Raw genomic sequence first — 17,621 nt, 5'->3', positions numbered from 1 at the left:
TTGGGTAGAAACAAACCAGAAACCAGTGTCGGCCAGAAACAAACGCACCTACTATTTTCGTTCCTACCCCTGATATTTATACTTGGCTAACCACACCCCCTTGATTCACAACCTTATGGCCCTGATATCACCTGTATGGGGTTAGAATTGTTGCTTTATTCCAAATAAATAGATTATGATCCACAAATAAATGTAACAAGATTCACAAAAATATATCAAATTCACAAATAAATGTACAGAGTTTCACAAAAAAATATAAAACTCACAAATAAATAAAATGAGATTTGCAAATAAAAATATATATATTTACAAATGTGTTTAATGTCACAAACACAACTCTACCTGGTATTTATTTGTGAACCGCTGTCTGTGCATTTGTAAATCACTGCACGCATTTGTGGATCGGTTCCTGTGCATTTGTGGATTTGAAACACTTCTAGCGTCGACGTGCAGATTAATCCACAAATAAGTGGACTCCACCCACCGTTTACTCAAGCCAATCAAATAACGGCCACATTGAGCTGACCAATCGTAGCACGTTATCGCTTCAACCAATCACGTTTTCTATCTCGTCTTGCCTGATCGGCCATGTTGTGCGTACTTGTCTGTAACGTTACTTGTGGACTTGTGAAATGTCATCAGTCGCTGCCCAAGTACTGTTTCCCTTTTCAAAGTTCACATCTAGCCAAGTCCAGTTCAAATCCCCGGATGTGTTCTTGCTCCGCTCCTTTTACCGAGGATGCATGGAGAGGTGACTTGTGCGGACTTGATACGGGCCATAACCCAGAATTCAGCTCGAACCAGGTTAGCATCAATGGCGGAGGAGAAAACTCACAACTGTAAGTTATACATTTCGAAATACTATTGTTGTTTTATCACAAAATGTAACGTAGTTCTAAGAGCTTTGATGCCAGAATGTTGTTTAAACTTCAAAGCTACCGTCGAATTTTAAGGAACTATTTGAAAATTTGCTCAGACGATTTCATTACGAGTTGAAAAGTAGCCTAACCCTCGGCAAGTCCTCCTAAAAAGTAGCTAGGCCCTGTAACATTTTGTAAAATATGGGGCTGCCTGTGTTGATTCTGTAGTGGATAAACATTTGATATATTTTGCTTTGGGTATATCTAATGGGCAATTGTTTTGCCTGAGGGAAAAGTTTCCTAACTAACGTTTGCCTAACGATACTTATATCAAATGCAAACCTTATTTTAGAGTGCTCTTGTCATTTTAACCAAATAGTTTGCTTGTCTTTATTTACATTTTTTTTACAAATTCTTTTATAATTGTATTATTTTTCATCAACTTAAATTAAGCATTATTTTTTATCAAGGGACTGCTGAGGAAACTCGGGCCTTGATAGAGTGGCGGGCGGCCAACGAAAGGCTTTTCACCGGGAGGCGCAATTCCTCCAAAAGTGGATGGGAGTGAGTATTCATTTTGAGTGCTTGTATAATTCCCTGCATGTCTGAAGGTTTGGAGCTAGATTTGGACAGTCTTCATCCATAAAAATGAATACGTTATTGAAGTGGAATCATGTAAATCTTTATGGTTTTGTTTTGCCTATAGGCATTTTGTTCCACTTCTGGTTTGGCCATAACTGCCAAACAGGCAAAGAAAAAATTGAATAACCTAAAAGATAAATACAAGGTAATCTGCCTGTTTCTCTACTTTCTGTTACTGAAAGAGGCTTACCAAGATGTGTGTAAAGACTTTCCGGTCATATTTGAAACCTAACATAGATGCATTGGCCCTTACATTTTATTTTGTAAAATGTAGTTTACTCCGTTTACATTGTTTACTCTGAGACTGTAAAAAGAATAGTTCACCCCAAAATGAACATTCTGCCATTCACCTACAATTTTAAGTTGTTTCACACCTGTATACACTATTTATTTATTCTTTTTTTTTTTTTTTTGCTTTACACAAAGGAAGAATATTTGTAACCTAAGAGTTCTGGGGCACCACTGACATGTGTAATTTTTTGGTGCCTCAAACTGTTAGGTTACAAAAATTCTTAAGAATATCTTCCTCTGTGTAGAGCAAAAATAAAAAATGTCTAAAAGTGTGGAACAACGTGAGGTGAGAACATGACAGCATTTTGCTTTATTTCAGGAGCTTAGGGACCCACCCACAGGAAAAGGGGTAGAGGCCGGTAGTGTGACTGCTGCCACCTGGCAGTGGTACACTGCAATGGATGCTGCACTCCAGGGGCAGCACTCGAGTTGTTGCATCAAACCCACTGCCACTACAGGTGGCTCAGTCAGCACACCAGGTTCAGCCCCTTCTGTGGAAGCCAGGAGTAGCCAGCAGTCAAGAAATAGGCGACGGGACAGCCAGGCTCTTCTTTAGTTTCTAAAAGAACAGGCAGAGAGGGAAGAGGAGAGGGAGAGAGAAGCATTGGCGAGAGAAGAGGAGAGAGAGAGGGCAGCAACAGCCAGAGCAGAGACATATTTCTCTTTTAGAAAAACTTAATAAATTCTAAATTAATGTTGTATTTAATGATAAATGATTTTATATAGATTATTTGAATAAAAAAAAATAAAAATGAATGTTTCAATTTCAACCCTGGCAAATCATTGTTATAGCAACAGTGTATTCTTTATATTTACAACAAAAACACAAATAATATAAAATAATGTAATATCCAATGTCTATAGTGGTATACAATTATTTACAATCATGCAGTTAAATCTCAAGAAGAACATACCAACATTAAGAAAACGTATAAATGTATCTATACCCATCTACTTGCACATTTATTCATACCTATCTTTCTAATTAATGTCATAGCTATTTCAACTGTTTATGTTGCTCTTTTAATGAACATGACAACATCTGGAAAGGTTTACTGTCTAGATGTAGTACTGTTCAGTTAGACACCCAGGCAGTTCCACGGGAGAAGAAAGCTGAGCAGCCAGACGTCCTCTGAGATGGTTCCCTGATAGGTCCCTCTCACCCACTGCTGCATTCTCACCATCCTCGCTGTCTTCTTGTCCTTGGCTTTCCTCCTCCTCCTCCAAGAGATCACCTCCCATCACACAGATGTTGTGGAGGATACAACAGGCACCAATCACCTTTGGGGCGAACAGTGGCCTGATCTCTAGGGCCCGCAAGAAAATTGCACGCCAGTGAGTTTTTAACATCCCAAAAGTGCGCTCGATGATGTTCCGTGCTTGTGCATAATGCCTGTTGTATCGGGCTTCAACTTGGCCTGTTAATCAAAAATCGTGTAGAAAATGTGTAGTGTATTGCAAATTCATAACAGTAAAAATTTGGTTTATCGTGTGTGTGTGTGTGTCTGTCTGTCTGACATTAAAAAAAAGTGTTCTTACTTGCGACAGGCTGGCGGTATGGGGTCATGATTGCAATAGGATGCTGCAAGCAAGGGTATCCCCCATCTCCCAAAAGATAGTATCCAGCTGGTGAATACAAAGCCTGCTGGTACATTGGTGATCTGCGCAGCACAAGGGCATCCTGTACAGAGCCTGGATTGCCAATATACACATCTATAAATATGCCTTTAGCATCACAGGTGCCCTGTAGAATGATGGAAGGGAAGATCTTTCTATTTATGTAGCATCTTTTTTGTGGCATTGCAGGAGGAACAATCCTGATGTGGCACCAGCAGCACAGCGGAATGCCTCATGGCCAGCAAGGCCCCCCACCTCATCCATTTCCTCTGCTTTTGGAAAATGAATAATTTTGTGGAGGATGGTCATCATCTCCTCCACAACATTGTGAACAGTCCTACAAACTGTTGAAAGTGGCATGCTGAAGTCATCTGATGTGACCCTGTAGGATGCTCAACAGGCAAGCCAATAAACCGTAACAAGTACTTCAATTTCACGGCTCCATCCATGGGCTTTTTGACGGGGCAGCATCTGTACCAGCATGTTGATGCTGTTCCTGGAGAGCCTGAAAGCTGCCTTTAAATCCTCTCCAGAAAAAAACTTGACCAGGATTGGTATCTGGTCATTGATCTGTGAATACCTGCGAGTGGGACTTTGTTCCTGTTAAAATATATAGATAATATATTAAGAATGTTTTTACTTTTGTTGTATTATGTATTTGTTATATGTATTGCTTTTAAAAAGTTGTTACTATATGTACTGTCGTTGCATTGTATTTATTATATTTTTGGATTTAATATAAGCTATATACTCTTTTAAGGATTTTGTCTAAAATTTACTAAAATCTGCCATAATTAAATCTCCCTCTAACATTTGCTCTTTTCGTGAAGTATTTCTTTATACTCTATTTCGGTTTCATTCATTTATTGATAAGCTCTAGCACAACATTCATCCCAGAGTCTAAAAGTTGTAGCCTATATGATTATTATAGATATTAAATTGTCCTGTTTGTGTTAATGCAGTAATATGATGTGCACCTAGCTATATAAAGATGATAAACTATAAACTTATTTGAGCACCACAAAGACAAATAAAAGGTGTGTGAAGTGTAAGCTAGTTAATTTAAATGTTATCAACTGTCAAACCTATTGTACTTGTCAGTTTATTTGGTATACTGAAAAATCTAATGTTGTCTCATTACATCCCTGCAATAGTTTACATAACTTTTTGTGAGATAGTACTTTGTAGTCTGTTGATAGGGTGCCTATATGATACATTATAATAAATTTTTATTATGACTTTTCATTTGGATATACCTAACTAAGTCCACATAAGTATATGGGCAGTTTATGAAGAAAGAATAATTAGAAAAACGTACAATGCTAGAGAGACATGCTAATATGGCACGTCTCTTCGCCATCCTCCGTTGCATCCTGGCTTTTCTTTGAAGGATTTGTCTCCTCCGTTCGGCAGCCTCCTCTTCAGCATCTTGATAAATAGCAATTGCAATGGCAATCCTAAGCTGTTCCATTTTGATTTACACTTATTTACAATTGATTTACACTTTTCAACCGTATTATTTAAATTGTAGCTGAGTGGGTTTATTGCTAGATTGTTCTTAATGAAAAGAGGCAGTTGTTTCCACATATTTTATTTATTTTGAACGACGTAAATATAATCACAGTATTAATGTTACCTGAACCACATATTAATGTTTAATAGTTTTTAAAATAAAAAAGAGACAGTCGTTTAATATTATATTCAATTTCATTATAAATATAAAGTGAAAATAATCAGAGTAGGTAAATATTAGTTTTTTAATACTAATATATTTAATATATTGAAAATAAAAAAGAAGTTAATTCAAGTAAAACATGCATGCTGAGTGAAGCTATCAAGTACGCTGCCGTTCCATTTGTAGAATGACTGGACTCGCGTCCTCCCGTCCTCGAGAGTTCGTTCTTCTGAGTCCAACTTGGCATGTCCAAACTCGGAAGGACGGAAGTCCAGACTCTGCGAACTTGGTATTGAGAAATGCCCTGACTGTCTGTTGTTGGTCTCAAGTTCGGTGTCTATTCCCGCAGTTCCCCTGGCTGTAAGCCAAAACGTGATTGGTTGAAGCGATAACGTGCTACGATTGGTCAGCTCAATGTGGCCGTTATTTGATTGGCTTGAGTAAACGGTGGGTGGAGTCCACTTATTTGTGGATTTATCTGCACGTCGACGCTAGAAGTGTTTCAAATCCACAAATGCACAGGAACCGATCCACAAATGCGTGCAGTGATTTACAAATGCACAGACAGCGGTTCACAAATAAATACCAGGTAGAGTTGTGTTTGTGACATTAAACACATTTGTAAATATATTTTTTTTTATTTGCAAATCTCATTTTATTTATTTGTGAGTTTTAAATTTTTTTGTGAAACTCTTTATATTCATTTGTGAATTTGATATATTTTTGTGAATCTCGTTACATTTATTTGTGGATCATAATCTATTTATTTGGAATAATGCAACAATTCTAACCCCATACACCTGCTACAAATAGAACAGATACTGTCTCCGATAAATTAAAAAAAAAAAAAACCTTTTAAATGTCGACCCAACCATTAAGCCCATTTGATAAATTATGCAATTACTCAGGTCTTTCTTGAACTGTGAGAGAAAAGGCGTTTAAGCCTAAAGCAGCATGTTCTAGAACTAGAATGAGCATCAAGTTCGGTTGAGGAGACGCGGAGAGGAGAGTGGTCCAGCCGTGAGTCACGGCCGTGACGCAGACAGAGAGAAGGACAAGGCGCAGCATCCTCTCCATCCTCCATAGCACAAGAACGACTGACAAAAGAGGGGGGAAGAAATCGCGATTTTGAGGCTTGTTATCAGGTAAGAAGGATATGATATCGCTGCATGAAGTATCTGATATTTTCGCACAATATAACTGTCCATCTTGTTTTTCCGCGTGAGAAAAACAACCTGCTTGTTTTTCATGTGCTGCGTGATGGAGCATCCATGTTTTCTTGTTGACACAGGGCAAGACTAGCATACTTTAAAAGGGAATACGAGAACACACTGCATCTGTTTTGATATATTTAGTCGCGAGACACAGATTTGAGATTAATCTGATTTATTTGATCTACGATTTAATCAATAATATTGAGAGATTGAAGACTGTCGATTTTATTTGTGCTCGATCCATTTCTGAAAACGCCCCTTTTTTTGGTAGAAAGCACACGATTAAAATACAAATTAAATATTATGCAGTCAAGCAGCTCAGATATCCCTTCAATTATATTAATCCTTTAAATAATATAATAATAGTCTTATGTAATAATCTTATGATGTTTTATTACAGTTTTTTCATATAAAATGAACGATTCAACTGTACACAGATATCATCATTTGCAGTTTACATATAGTTAACTGTTATGAAATTTTATTTTGTGGTTGCATATTATGGTCTTAATGGACTATTTTCCATTATGAAGTAGAGAACGCTTTAAATCTTAACCTTGCAGCCATCATGGAAATTAATAGAAATAATGTTTTTTATTATCGATAGCATTTTCAAAAATATTAGAATTCTGATTGAAGTGCCAGTTTATCATTACAAGAAACAAAATCTGTTACCATGTGGTCTATTTGTGTGGTCTAGCACAACCAAAAATTGCTAATGTGTGAGCTTATTCCAGAAGCAATTATAAACCTTTGGAGGAATACTTGTATTATATAATCTCATATTCACTTTGATCATTGCTCTGATGAAATGGGAGCCATATTCAGATCAGATGATGAGTATCTAGACATTTCATTAAATAGGCATTATAAGTAGAGGATGTTTTTTCATGGCTGATTGAGCAGAAGACAGTTACGAGCATCTGAGATATCAAAGTAAATCGCAATGACTTTTATATTCAGCATGGGTCTCCAGTAAGATGGGGCTTGTGAGGTCCGGTCTCTCCTCTGTTCCAACAGACAGTGCTGGAAGCAGTGAGCCACTCATCCACTTTGCAAGTCTAAACTTAGAGCATCTCTGGGAGGGATAACTGTTGTGTAGAGGTTCATGATCATACATCTCATTTAACATATATTCACTGTTGTTTTTAGCAGTTATCAAAAAAAATAAAATTTTTGAGAGTGTGTAACATGGGCCGGAGACAACTAAACGAACTCAAAACAGGATGCGAGATCACAAGATGCAACCTGGTTGTATGTTGCACAATACAGTTACGTGCAGACATGAGAACCGGTGTCTCCTTAAAACAGATCTTCATGTACAACGGAGGAATTCATGGCATTGTTTTGAATGCTTTACCCATTTTATAAGCTCTTCATTAGTTGATCAGCTGTTAAAAATAACACCCTATGTTCAGTGAGCGCGTTTCAGCACTACTTTGCTATCACAGTAAGAAAAGTGCATTTTTAATTTGAGTCTATTATTGGTCAGAAAAAAAAAATTATGAGCACATGTCTATAAAAGTTATGACATTGCACTCTGTATTGTTATTTTTAACTATGCATTTTTAATATACAGGCCCAATCACATAAACAGAATGACTAAAGAGGAAACTTCTGAGGTGGAAGAGGCCCAGCCGGCCTCTGAGTTAATCAGCCCTGTTCATGAACCCCACAAGAAACCCATGGTGCATCCATCTGCACAGGCTCCACTGCCCAAGGACTATGGTGGGTTCCTCATCCTAGCAGTCAGATCTATCCAAATATATTACAGAGAACAAGAAGAAATCCTAATCTTTATGTTATTAAAATTCCACAGTATAATGTAGTGGTATTCTTATTGGTAGTTGTAATAAATCCCTGTATTTATATCCTCCATTTTATTCACTCCTATTATAGCATTTACCTTCTTTGATCCAAATGATCCGGCCTGCTTGGAGATTCTGACAGACCCTCGGACCACAATCCCAGAATTGTTCGCCATTATTCGCCAATGGGTTCCACAAGTTCAACACAAGATCGACATCATAGGCACTGAGGTAATAAAGCTTTCAGTATTTCTCTAGAGTATGAAAACGTATTTATACAATCTTGCAGAAACAATGCATTCGTTTTACTCAATGAATGAAGACGGTGAACCATGAATAAATGCCAAGTGTAGAGAAAATATATTGTTTCTATCCAGCTGCAGGTATTTTTGTGTAACATGATCTGTCGATAAACCGATGATAGAGTCTGGTTTCTAATCCATGGGTTGTGTTTAAACTTGTTTTTTTTCATGCGTGTCTAAGCAAAGCTTTCTTTTGATCTTTTTTAAATAATACACACTGGAGTACATTGTACATATGCTTAGAATGTGATGTGTTTTTTCCACACAGTCACATTTGCCTTAAACTTTATATTTAGTTTTTTATTAACTTTTGCCAAAGTGATTTGATTGCAGAGCAGGAAAATAAATGTCAGTGGTTTAAATTAATTTTACACATGTTGTACAAAGGAACAGGTCATTTGCACATACATTTTATTATTTAAATTGACTATCATATTCATTTAAGTCTTTGTAAGCACTTGTAAACACTCATGTTCTTATTGGGTAATGGAAAAGGAGGTGTTTTGCTGTAGACAGTGTTGGGAAGGTTACTTTGGAAATGTAATAGGTTACAGATTACAAGTTACCCTGTTTAAAATGTAATAGTAGTGTAACTTTTTCAATTACTTTATTAAAGTAATGTAACTAATTACTTTTGAGTACTTTTTGATTACTTTTCTAAATTTGTGAAAATTAAAGAATAATAAATAAAAGCATATACATCAACTTAAATACAGTTATCTAATAAGCATGTGACGTATTCTGTGTAATAAACTCATGAACATTGGTGTTTTTGCTGTCTCTTTGTATATGATGATAGTTTTCTCAAAATAAGTAAAATGCACATGAAGTGACACAGAGCAGTTCTAGAAATTGTGTTTATGTGCTCGTGTACTCCTATATTGAGGCGGCAGGGGTTGAAAACACTGCGAGCTTCAGTAGGCCTATGTGTAATAAATGAAACCATGTCTTTGGAAATAAAAACCATGGAAAAAAATTCAGACTGGAAAATTCAAACTCATACAAACAAATTCATGGACCAAACTATTTTTTATTTTATCTATTTCGTCTATAATCGTTTATCTAACGATTTTTATCTATTTTAAATCTTTAATTTGGGGACATGCAAAATAATTAAAAGTTCTCTCCTGAACTGCACCTTCACTTCCATTTTTCTCTTCAGTCTCTTTATTTTGCGCCGTTATCCATCTCTCTCATGACTTTAATACTCAAGATTGAACAAAACTATACTTTACAATACAATACTCTACAATACTACAATATCTTTATAGAAAAATCCTAATACTGTACACGAGTCATATTTTTCCCTTACAAAAATTAACCATGATTTTATTAGCCTATATAAAAGTAAAATTATAATTATTAATAATTATAATTTATTATAAATTATAATAAAATTTTATTTATTATAATTTAATAAATAAAAATTATATATTAGCCTATATAAAAGTAAATAAATAAAAAAAACAAAGACGAAAAAGCATCTTTACAGATGAAACTGACCTGAAACCCTGAACAGGAGTTCTGCTCTGCTCTCTCTCTCTCGCATTGATTACTCTGAGTCTGATCCAAACCGTTTGGCGGAGGCGCGGAGAGCGCGCGAGTCATGACTAACAATTCATGACTTATTAGAGATTTAATTATCAAATGGCGGATTCGCAAATGATCGCTTTAGAACATTCGGCAGGCAATTATACAATAATGATATTAAATAGTGGGGCAAAATCGGCTGCCAGGCCACCGGGAATTGTCCCGGTTCTCCCGGTGTCCAGTCCGCGCCTGATTTCCACAGACACGCAGAATGTGCAAGTCATATATTGCATTTTTGTGGCTTAATATTCACAGACACTAGTCCATGTCATGTTTTGATTCAAGTGTACTGACCTACTTTTGATTTAGTCATCCAAAATGTGGGATATTCCGTCCGCGTTAGGCATTCCATTTTTATGACTGGATTCTATGAACCAGACTGTATTTCCGCATCCCGGAAATTATTAGGGCGTATGTCTCAGAATAGTCAGTGCAATTTGGGAAATAAATCAGTTAAATCTGTATGTGGATGCGTGTAAACATTCAAATGTAATCCCCTTTGTAATCGTTAAAAATTTCATAAGTAACTGTAATTTAATTACTCATTTTTTCGTAGTAACTGTAACTAATTACAGTTACAATAATTTTGTAATTAAATTACGTAACGCCGTTACATGTAACTAGTTACTCCCCAACACTGGCTGTAGATAGGTGTCCCTAGAGGAACTGGAGCTGCAGGGATTGACGGCAGTGGTAACAACCTCCTACATTTGACTGATCTTTACGTTGAGTCCTGCCTGAAATCAGCTCCACCTGTCAGGTCTCGTTGAAGAAGAACTCTCACTTGCCCACCAGTATTTGATGTGTTATCAAAGTAAAGGGTTTCATAAGGTTAAAAGTTTTCACGACTTTCCTAATCAGACTAGCTTACCTGGTTTATGCTGGTTTCACTGGTGTCAGAGAAAAAACAGCAAACCCGACCAACTTGAAAGAATACCTTAGAATGATTTTGAGTTGTATTTTTCTGCGGGGACAACACAGGTAGATAATTAAATTTATGAAGATTTGGGATGGATGGCATTTTTTACTTATACACAAATCTTTTTGATGTCTTTTGGTATGTACAGTAAATGGACATGTGTTCATTTTCAGAACTGTAATCAGTGGGATTCTTCCATATCAGCTCCACGTTTTCCACAAAATGGCTGCTATACATTAAGAAAAAGTGACGTTAAGGCTGACTCAGCAATAAGGCTTTTTTCTATCACATATCATTGATATTAATTGGCTTAATTTTTCATCATTAGAGTGCATCTCACTAATATGGCTCTTGTCCAGCTTCGAAAGTAGCCATTTGCATCTACTCAAGACCGTAATTGCTTGCAAATCCACATTAGTTATTAATTGTCTTCTAGTTGCATGGAAGTTCATTATATGTTGATCAACTCTTCATGTTCTTTAACATTGTCACTTTTAGATTTTAAAGCGAGGCTGCCATGTGAATGACCGTGATGGCCTGACGGATATGACTCTTCTCCACTACTGCTGCAAAGCAGGAGCTCACGGAGTGGGTGAGTGACACTCGAGTTGACGGTTGGAGTTCTTTGCCCTTACTTGCCTTGCAATCCACAATCCAAATCTGACATTTCTCTGTAATTGTGGTCATTACGACTTTTAAGTTCTAAATACTTTAAAAGCTCTAACCCTGCAGTGCATTTCACATGTGGCGACATAATAAAAGCGAACCACGTGACCGTTGGTATAGTAACAATGTGTTTATCTTTCAGGTGATCCTGAGGCAGCGCTCCGGCTGTCCAATCAGCTGCTTGCTCAGGGAGCTGATGTGAGTTTGCGCAGTTGTTGGACCAACATGAATGCCTTACATTATGCAGCTTACTTCGATGTACCAGAACTGATTCGTGTTTTGCTCAAAGGCTCCAAGCCTAAAGGTGAATTTCAAAAGCATAAACAGTGTTTGTATTCATGACAGCGTCTGAACTTTTCAATAAGCCAAATTCTTTTTGAAACAATCTAGTCACATTCTCACACACAGGTGAGATGGCAAGTATCATGCACAAGGAAATGATGAAGTGGCTAATGAGTATTTGGCATTCCATTACATTTTCCACTAATAAAGTAGGGTGCCTTTCAACACGTCTGTTTCTCTTCTCTCTACACAGTGCTTAACTCCACCTGCAGTGACTTTTATCATGGCACAGCCCTGCACATCGCCGCCTCCAACCTCTGTCTCGGTGCTGTCAAGTGTCTACTGGAGCACGGAGCCAATCCTACTGTTAGAGTGAGCATATTGAAATAATGTTTCAGACGTCTTTATTGGTCTGTTTTTCAGAATACTCTCATTAGTAACCAGAGCATTTTATATGGACCTACTGTATATATGAAATAAGATGCACAAATATATCCTATCATTCACAAGTTTGGGGTAAGTAAGATTTTCTAACATTATAGTCTCTTGGCTATGCATTATTATTACAATTAAATATCTGTTTTCTATTTGAATATATTTTAAAATATAATTGATATCCTTTGATGGCCAAGCTGAATTTTCAGCAGCCATTACTTTAGTCTTCATTATCACATGATGCTTCAGTAATTCTTATAAGCTGATTTGGTGCTCAGAAACATTTCTTTTTATTATCAAAGTTAAAAACAATTCTGCTGCTTAATATTTATTTTGTGGAAACATTTGTTTTCACAAAAGAACAGCATTTTTTAAATAGAAAACTTTTGTATCATTATAAATGTCTTTACTGCCACTTTTGATCAAATTAATGCACTTATTGACTTACTGACCCCAAACTGTTGAACAGTAGTTTATATTTACTAAAGGATTAACTGTGACTATGTTACTGACTCAGAAGGCAATGTCTGTAATCTCAAAATTATACTGTAAATATTGGCCTGGTTGGACTATCACCAACAGATATAAACTCTCTGCATGTTAATATAGAATGATAAGGGTCAAGAGCCTGCTGAGGTTGTCCCTGACCCCATAGACATGAGTCTGGATAAAGCTGAGGCTGCCATGGTGGCTAAAGAGCTGAAACAGTTGCTGCTGGACGCAGTGCCTCTCAGCTGTAACCTGCCCCGTGCCACCCTCCCAAACTATGACAACATCCCCGGCAACCTCATGCTCTCCTCTCTGGGCCTCAAACTAGGGGACCGTGTGGTGCTGGATGAAACAAAGGTGAGTTAAGAAGAGTCTGTGTGTTCGTTGAAGAATGGATGCAGTGTTAAAAACTGAAGGACCTATATATATATAGATATAAAACAGAACACCTCTTTTCTGCAGACTGGCAACCTCCGTTTCTGTGGCACTACTGAGTTTGCTAGTGGGCAGTGGGTTGGTATTGAGCTGGACGAGCCAGAGGGCAAGAATGATGGGAGTGTGGGTGGTATCCGCTATTTCATCTGCCCCCCAAAACAAGGTGTGTTAACTTAATTTCTGTATTATAAATGTCATACAACAGCTAGCATTAATTGAGATTCAGACTGATCCCATTACTCAGATTAAACAATCTAGAGTTTAATATTTGGTGTACACATCCATTCTTCAGGCATCTTCGCCCCTGTGTCAAAAATCAGCAAAGCTCTTGAGCAGACCCCCTCTTCAGTCACCTCCACCCCAAAAACCCCTCGCATGGATTTATCTCGCGTAACCGGCAAGATCAAAAAAGAAAAAAAAGAGAAAGATCGTGAAAAGAGTGAGTGATAACATCTATATAGCTAACATCTATCTTTTGATTTAAAGTTCTGTGTCCAGTGTTCAATTTGTTATCAAATCATTGTTTACCACGGCTGCATTTATTTGATATTAAAAGTGAAATATTATTGCAATTCTAAAGAACTGATTTTTTAGCAGCCATTGATCCAGTCTTCAGGGTCACATGATCTTTCAAAAATAATTCTAATATTCTAAATTTTCTATTAAAAAACGAAAGAATTCCTTTAAATTTAATAGTGTTTCACAATGTTAGTTTACACAGCAAATTTTGATCAAATAAAAGCATCCTTGGTGAGCCTGAGACACTAGTGTATATCTAAAGTTTGTCATCTTCTCCACCAGCTCCAAGAAAGAAGTCTCTGTCCGGGGTCAGTTTGGATCCCGATGGAGTCAATGTTGAGGTTGGGGATCAGGTGTTGGTGGCGGGCCAAAAGCAAGGGATCGTCCGATTTTTTGGCAAGACAGACTTTGCATCCGGTATGTCTATCTGAAGATAATAGTATACTATAATGACATGAGAATAAGCCTGACATAATGATTTGCAACTCCTTTATAATTAATACGAAATCATATATAAGTAGAATAATGTGCAGTACGTGTTTAGAAGTTTGTGTGTATGGATTCTTGTGATCAGGATATTGGTTTGGTGTGGAGTTGGAGCAGCCCACTGGAAAGCATGATGGCAGTGTATTTGGAGTACGTTACTTCCACTGTTTGCCCAAATATGGGGTTTTTGCACCACCATCCCGTGTTCAGAGGTAAAACCTTCAACATGTTCCAGAATTTTTTTTTTACATATACACAACTTGGGTTAAAGTTAATAGGGATATGTTGTACTGTTTTGGATATAGTATATGAGCAGACCATGCCTTTCGTTTAGCTTTTATTCTTGAATAGCAAACACATTTGCAGTAATGTTTCACTGTTAGGATAATGATAAAGTACCAGAACAATGTTAGGGTGTGGGGCATAAGAAAATGTGCTAAAATACCATCTATGCTATAAAGTGAAATAGCGAAACCATCTATTGTAAGGTAGTGTAGTGTAGTGAATTCTCCAAAGAAACATCAACAGTATAATTTAATCCATTATTCTTGCAGAATTGCAGGGCCCAAAGATCCTCAGGGTGATGGGACCCTACTGAAGAAAGTCCACCAGGTGACTAGTAAGTACAAGGATGAGAGCATGGTTTGCTTGTGCTAATTTTTTGGAAGATGTCTTGCTTGGAAAATGTGTTTTTTTTTTTCTTCCCTGTTTTTAAAGCAACAATTTTCACAATCAGAGTGTGTAACATTAACATCAATAGTGATTAGTGCTTCAGCTTGTCTGTATCTTGTCAGTTAGACATACAGTGGCCTCTGCTGTTCATAATGTGTAATAGGAATAAGTATTTTGTTCCGAAGTTCAACATTCAGCTGATGGCATGTAGCAAAGAGCAGAAATATATACAGTTTATTATACAATATGCATAATACAGTATGTATATGAATGAACAACACGGTCGTACATGACAGCTTCAGGTACAGTTTCTGTCCTCCTCTGCAGTGTCCCAGCCGAAGCGTAATTTTAATGCGATGCGATCTCCGAAAGACATAACATCTGAAAGTTCCATATCCAGGTATGCTTGTGTCCCATGAATAACATATGCTTTTGGCTGCAGCTGTGAATCTAAAATGTATCCTGTTTTACAAGATTAAACTACAGTATTTTATATTAATGATCTGTTTGTGTTACAGCAGGTTGCTCTTCTGTTGCTGGTTTCCTTGGATGCTGCGTGCAGAGATGCAGACATAAATCCACTGGTTACATCTTTAATTATATCTCCCTCCTCTTTCTGTTCCTCCTCAAGATAAATTCTCACTCACTCTGTGTACTACCAATATTCATATGTGCTTCTCTTTGTGAACTACCCAGGCTGCTGTCCTGCCCCTTTGACAGCAATTCAATAGCAAAGAAAATAGTGCCTTGTCAAGTAACTAACGTCCTGCATTCCGATGATTGAATTATAGATGAACAATCTTTTATGAAATCAAAATCATTCCTACTAAAAGCCATTCATATCTCTCTTTCAGCTTTTTTTTTAATGCTAAATCGCTGTTGATAGATTATTGGCAGTATTCAAGCTTGATAATACAGTCATAAAACACAAACAAAATAGGCTTGTATGTCTATTTTAATTTATAAAGGTGCTTTTTTGTTTTGTTTTTAAACATGCTGCTGTATTATGCACCTTTACTGTCTTACTTTACAGTATTTTATTGAATACATACTTTGTTTTCTTATGTTTCAAATGCCTTTAAATGGACTAGTAGGTGACATATTATTATTAGTGAACATCTGAAAACATAAAATGTTTCATTGTACCCGTAGTCTGAAAATATTGATGCGGCCAATGTGAAAAAGAGGGTTTTTGCCATTGGAGCCCAATGCTTTCTTCATCTACAGTGAAAATGTAAGAGTATAGCTTAAAATATAGAATATATTGCATGAAATAAGCAGGCAAGGGCATGCTTTTAGGTCATAAACTGCTCTGAAATGAGGTGAGATGCCTTGCTTTAGATATTATAAGCTAATAAATCACATTTCATTAAATTCAAATCAACCACAAAACCAAAGTGCAAGCTTCATGATATAGCAAAACTTAAATAATCTCTTACTTAAAGGCAGGGTAGGTAATACATGTATAAACAACTTTCTTCCAAATTTGTTTAAACTTTCTTTATATATCAATGCATAATTAAAATGTAAGTACTCTGATAAAAAGAGTATAAAAATCGAGTGACTCTAGACCATTTAATCTGTATTAAACACAGCTCATTATTTCCATTTCGGGACGAAACATAGGATTGGCTTAGGTGACTGTCACTCTCTCGCAACCATGGCAACCACCCTTTTGCCACACATGACTTGCCCACTTGCGCGTGCACTTTGATTTGAGGAATTCAACAGGCACGGATCCTAGGAATACCAAAACAATGGCAGAGAAACAGCAAGCAAAATTCACAGTACCAGCCTATGCAGTTAGTGAAGGCAAACCAGGCAAAAAAAGGAAGACAGTAACAGTACAAGAAAAGGCAATGAACAAAAAGTCTTTGGATAAACAAAGAAATAAAACGCGAGTTAATATCAGCGTGGCTTTCCAGCGATGGCGAGAACTGAGGGAACTCAAGGGGCTGAAAAGTGACTCCTTGATGGCTTTATTTCTGTTGGACAGGTAAATCTTTCTTTTTGTATTTTGATCATACATATTTTTTTCATGAAGCATGTGTCATTAGCACATGTAGCTGCGTAATATAGCTAACATAACATTCAGGGGCGCTGCACAAGATCCCGGGCCCTATGCATAGGCAGTCCTAATGCCCCCCCCAACCCCCTCCCCCCTTCGAAATATATATTCCAGACTTTTCAAGGGCCCTCTCTTCCTTTAGGGCCCTGGTAATCAGTACTGGTTTTATCCCCAGTCCGACACCTCTGATAACATTACTTAGCGAGCCGTAGTAGAGGCTTTGGAAGGAGCCCAGAAGGGAGGGGGTGGAGTGAATGGAAATAATGAGCTGTCTTTAAAACAGTCGTGAGAGGTCTACAGTCACTCGATTTTTATACTTTCTTTTTCAGAGAACTTACATTTTAATTATGTATTGATATATAAATAAAGTTTAAACAAATTTGGAAAAAAAGTTTTTTATAAATTTTTTTACCTACCCTGCCTTTAAAAGTACAGTTCAAGAACAGCATCAATAATGTAAGTCTTGAAAGTAGGCATTCTTGACATTTCATAAAAAAACGAGGTGACAATTAATGGATTTGTCTATTTTATAAACCCAAATAAAATACGAATCACAATCATGTTTCTCTAACCCCCCAAAAAAACAAACGAAACAAATTATAGTTCATCTAGTACAGTTTATATTTGAACATAAATCCTCATCTATCATCT

The 17,621-nt window shown here is 36.9% G+C and overlaps 1 protein-coding gene across 2 annotated transcripts; it reads left to right on the top strand.

Moving 5' to 3' along the window:
* Positions 1 to 6,084: 6,084 nt before the first annotated feature.
* Positions 6,085 to 15,755, top strand: LOC132123575 (CAP-Gly domain-containing linker protein 3-like). Of its 2 annotated transcripts, none has more exons than XM_059534306.1 (14): positions 6,085 to 6,230; positions 7,879 to 8,027; positions 8,199 to 8,338; positions 11,417 to 11,510; positions 11,727 to 11,888; positions 12,120 to 12,238; positions 12,911 to 13,147; positions 13,253 to 13,388; positions 13,518 to 13,664; positions 14,027 to 14,161; positions 14,319 to 14,442; positions 14,785 to 14,849; positions 15,230 to 15,302; positions 15,424 to 15,755. In XM_059534306.1, exons 2-14 carry the CDS (start codon positions 7,898 to 7,900, stop codon positions 15,476 to 15,478), a joined length of 1,617 nt encoding a protein of 538 aa, XP_059390289.1. In that variant the 5' UTR covers positions 6,085 to 6,230; positions 7,879 to 7,897; the 3' UTR covers positions 15,479 to 15,755. The 2 variants fall into 2 exon arrangements, with proteins under 2 accessions (XP_059390289.1, XP_059390288.1); XM_059534305.1 differs by having other exon boundaries at positions 15,421 to 15,755.
* Positions 15,756 to 17,621: the final 1,866 nt, after the last annotated feature.

This window comes from Carassius carassius, chromosome 41 (assembly GCF_963082965.1).
Source record: "Carassius carassius chromosome 41, fCarCar2.1, whole genome shotgun sequence".
Classification (NCBI taxonomy): domain Eukaryota; kingdom Metazoa; phylum Chordata; class Actinopteri; order Cypriniformes; family Cyprinidae; genus Carassius; species Carassius carassius.
Note: the sequence above shows the minus strand (reverse complement) of the source record. Positions and strands in the feature narration are given on the sequence as shown.

Excerpts from the sequence above, each read along its gene's own strand:
- LOC132123575 (XM_059534305.1), top strand. The coding sequence starts at position 7,898 with ATGACTAAAGAGGAAACTTCTGAGGTGGAAGAGGCCCAGCCGGCCTCT. Across the intron at positions 8,339-11,416 it reads TCGACATCATAGGCACTGAG|ATTTTAAAGCGAGGCTGCCA; the intron begins GTAATAAAGCTT and ends TGTCACTTTTAG. Across the intron at positions 13,665-14,026 it reads AGAGAAAGATCGTGAAAAGA|CTCCAAGAAAGAAGTCTCTG; the intron begins GTGAGTGATAAC and ends CTTCTCCACCAG.